This window comes from Etheostoma spectabile, chromosome 9, assembly GCF_008692095.1.
Source record: "Etheostoma spectabile isolate EspeVRDwgs_2016 chromosome 9, UIUC_Espe_1.0, whole genome shotgun sequence".
NCBI lineage: Eukaryota > Metazoa > Chordata > Actinopteri > Perciformes > Percidae > Etheostoma > Etheostoma spectabile.
Genome location: NC_045741.1, coordinates 7,156,469 through 7,160,666, shown reverse-complemented (window position 1 = coordinate 7,160,666; position 4,198 = coordinate 7,156,469). Strand labels below are relative to the sequence as shown.

At 50.0% G+C, this 4,198-nt stretch overlaps 1 protein-coding gene across 1 annotated transcript; it reads left to right on the top strand.

The window, feature by feature from the left end:
* Positions 1 to 326: 326 nt before the first annotated feature.
* Positions 327 to 3,209, top strand: mafaa (MAF bZIP transcription factor Aa). Its single transcript, XM_032525389.1, has one exon. The coding sequence runs from the start codon at positions 1,333 to 1,335 to the stop codon at positions 2,278 to 2,280; it is 948 nt and encodes a 315-aa protein (XP_032381280.1). The 5' UTR covers positions 327 to 1,332; the 3' UTR covers positions 2,281 to 3,209.
* The last annotated feature ends 989 nt before the right edge of the window (positions 3,210 to 4,198 follow it).

Here is a 4,198-nt window from a genome sequence, read left to right as displayed (position 1 = left end):
TCTCTCTCGGTTTCTGAGTAAACATTTCTTTTTTCCGGGTAAACCACCGGGGCTCTCGTCTTACTCGCCCGGGCCGTGCAGTAGCATCTGCTCGGTCACTAGAGGGGGGGATCTGCTGCACCTGTTCTCCCTGCCTGCGCGCTCCCTTCGGCTCCCTTCGGCTCCGCTCGGCTCCGCTCGGACGGCCGGTGGCCGAGCGGAGCCTTTGCTATAGGAGAATGCAAATGCTGTGATCTCCTCCCATTGGCCCGCCACACCTCTGTGTAGGAGGGTCGCGGGCCAACGCTGTCTTTATAAGAGCAGATTTTCCTTGCAGCGTCTCAGTGACACTGCTGCGTGCACCGGGAAGCTCTAAAAAAAAAAAAAAAAAACCCAACTGGAATTTATCACCGCTTGCATAATATTACACACATCAACACGTGAGGTCAACAGCGCGCCCCGGTGTGGGGGACCGGACCGCGGGGACCGAAGCTGTCAGTATTCCGCTGCTTGAATACAATATTTGGACCGAGCACAACAACAGGGGACCTCACTCCCCTGTCTCTCAAAGTAGGAGCACTGCCTGCAACTTCTGATTCCTCTCACATGCATGTGAACTTTGAAAACTTATGTCATTCCATTTTTTTTGTTTTTGTTGGGGATTCCTGGGACTTTTTTTATTTATTTCTGGCACACTTTTTGCGCACGCCTGTCGCACACTGAGTGGTGTGATCTGATTGTGTGAGAAACTTTCAATCCGGGGCAGTGATTTGAACCCCACTCTGCTTGGGACTTCATGATCAAGTTGTAGCCTATAAAAAGCGGGAGGGCGAAGAAGGATGCTTGGAAAATATTTATAACAGCACACCAAGCGGAGGAGACCGAGTCTGTTCGCGATACTCGATTGAGCAGAAACCGAGGACCGTAAATCACAAGGAGGCGCGCAGGGGCTGCAGAGGTGAACGAGGACAAGACAGGTTGGTGGCTCCAAATTCAACGCGCGCTCGAGTTTCAGCTGCCCCGCTGGACTCTTCCTGGTATTAACGCTGCGTGCATTTGACCTGGGTTACGTTGTCAACAAGAGCAGCGAGCGGAGGCAAACTGGCAGCTGTACAAGTTCATGTACATGCATACGTAAATTCACGCCACTATTTATAGAAGTTGGGACGAGCAGCCTTAATAAGTTTCTCCTCCCACCCGCCGGACCTGCAGCAGCTCTGTGCACGTGTCTATATATACATACACACACATACACACACCGCACAGGCTGTTACTACTCTTCGCAATCTGTATCCGAGAGGGGAGCCCGCCGTCGGTTTGGCTGTGAGGGCAGGAGTCGTCGCATGGACTGACATGGCTACCGACCTGGCCATGAGCGCGGAGCTGCCGAACAGCCCTCTGGCAATCGAGTACGTCAATGACTTTGACCTCATGAAGTTCGAGGTGAAGAAGGAGCCTCCGGAGGCCGAGCGCTACTGCCACCGCCTCCCGTCAGGCTCCCTGTCCTCCACCCCGATCAGCACCCCCTGCTCCTCCGTGCCTTCCTCGCCGAGCTTCTGCGCCCCGAGCCCGGGCGCGCAGCCCAACCAGAGCCTCACCAGCAGCGGCATCAACAGCAGCGGCGGCAGCAACAGCAGCGGCGGCGGCAACAATCACAGCGGCGGCGGGGGCGGCGCGGGCAAGCCACAGCTAGAGGACCTGTACTGGATCCCCAGCTACCAGCACCACATCAACCCCGAGGCGCTCAACCTGACCCCGGAGGACGCGGTGGAGGCCCTCATCGGGAACGCGCACCACCACCACCACCACCACCAGGCCTACGAGGGCTTCCGTGGACAGCAGTACGCGGTCGGGGATGACCTGTCCGTGGCCTCGGCTGCGCACCATCACCAGGGCCACCACCACCACCACCATCACCACCACGGCCACCACGCGCGCCTGGAGGACCGCTTCTCGGACGAGCAGCTGGTCAGCATGACGGTGCGGGAGCTGAACCGGCAGCTGCGGGGCTTCAGCAAGGAGGAGGTGATCCGCCTGAAGCAGAAGCGGCGCACCCTGAAGAACCGCGGCTACGCGCAGTCCTGCCGCTTCAAACGCGTGCAGCAGAGGCACATGCTGGAGACGGAGAAGTGCAGCCTGCAGACCCAGGTGGAGCAGCTGAAGCAGGACGTGGTGCGCCTCGCCAAGGAGAGGGATCTTTACAAGGAGAAGTATGAGAAGCTGGCCAGCCGGACCTACTCTGTCGGGGGAGCCGCGAACACGAGAGACCCGTCCGGGAAACAGGCCGAGTTCTTCATGTGAGAGACTGGACGATTTGTAGCATAGACTCTGAATTACACAAGCCCACCTAAACATCCTTGTTGCATTCATTTATTTATTTATTTTTCTGCGTTTTGTTTTTTTTGCTTACAGTTATTCCCTTCGACAAAGACTTCAAAACACAAGCAAACAAATACGCATCAGATGCGCACAAAAGTAATCCTTGTGAGCATTTTTGAGTCTTAAATATGTTTTGGCTAAACTTATGTACACGCTCACCTGTCAGGTGGGCACAAGGGATCACTTAGTCTGCATAGACGTTGTCTCTGGTGCACCAGCACCTGCAGGTCAGAAGTCTTATTGAACCATCTGGCATTTCGAATGACTGTCTTAATTCAGAAAGTGAGAGATGATTTTTGTCTTAACAGTGGGGAAAGAAAGATTTTTATTTTGAATGGATCAGATTGGACTGAAATCAAAGCAGAAAAAGCAATACCCCCCCCATCCCCCACCCCCCCCCCCCCCCCCCCCCCCCCCCCTCCCGCCTTTATTTTGGCTCCAGAAAGATCAACAAGATGTTGTGTGAATCTGAGGCGGGCTGTGATGCAGAGAAGAGACCTTTTCAATATTGCAAGTCTATAGTTTTCCCATCTCTCTTTGCAACCCTGCATGCAGGACATGTATGGTAACCTCCAGTCATCTCCCACAATCCTCCCCCCGTGTATGGAAAGCATGGCCCATGGTTCTCTCCTCTTCCTCCGTCCTCTGCCACAAATAAGGCCTGGGTATGCAAAAGCAAAACAAAAAAACACAAAATACCCCCCCCCCCCCTCCTCTTTCCCCATAAACCCCGAGAGGTGCAGGACCTCCCGCGAACGAAAAAAAACAAAACAATCTGCTACTGCGAAACCATGGATGCGTCTTCAACTGCTATTTTCAATCAATTTTTCTATTGTTTTAAAAAAAAAAAAAGACAAAAAAACGACAAAAAGAGATTAACTGAGCCAGATTTTGGACTGTATTTATTTCCACCTGTACATAATGTGTAGAGAAAAACAGTTCCCTGTGTTATTTTAACCTTTTTTTTCCTCTCTCTCTTTTTAAAGGAAAAAAAAACGAAACTGCTTTTCGTTGCTTGGATTATTCGAAAATGTCTTAATACAAATGTTTGTATGTTACAGCATGCAAATCGTCTATGGTATCCTCCTCCTCCTCCTCCTCCTAAACACGTGTAATGTCAAAGACAAGCCTATACTGCACTAAGAAGAGATCAAACTGGACAAGCGTTTTGTTTTCTACTGGTAGGACCTTTGATCTGTTACTCTCTAAAATCCTGGATGGAAATTTGGATGAAGCGAACGCTTCATTTATTAGATGGACAAGGATTGCATTCGCTGCTAAAACTCTATGCACCAACCTGATGATTAAAAAGACTTAGTTTAATGGTTATTTTTTTGTGTGTTTTTTTTTGTTTTTTTTACTTTGGATATTTGTAGACGAGATGTTTTTTTTTTTAGGGCCTGTGGGTTTTGTTCTGCAGCCCGGTGTCTTAACAAGAGCTTGTGTCTGATAGGAGGATGATGATTGTTTTGAAAAGAGGAGACTGTTCTCGGAGGAACTGGATGCATTATTCTACCAAGAAATCCCTGGTTCGTGTGTGTTTCTGCGGCCTAGATATATGTGCAATATTGTGCAGAAGTGTCCGATGCTCAGACTACCTGTTGGATGGAAAACCCGCATGAAGGGAGGCTGGAAAGATTCAAATTTAGATCCAGAAAAACTAAACAAAAATCATATGTTGTATTGCTCTCCGAAATGTTCCATCTATGATGTGAGCCAGAAGAACAAAAACGATCAAAATGCATCTTGCAACGCCACCTGATCTTTATCCCAGATGCATTTTAATCGAAAAAAATTACAGTTTCCCTTCAGTCATTTTTAATTTTTTAATTTCTTTTTT

Bases quoted from the DNA above. Each gene is read 5' to 3' on its own strand.
- mafaa (XM_032525389.1), top strand. From the start codon at position 1,333: ATGGCTACCGACCTGGCCATGAGCGCGGAGCTGCCGAACAGCCCTCTG.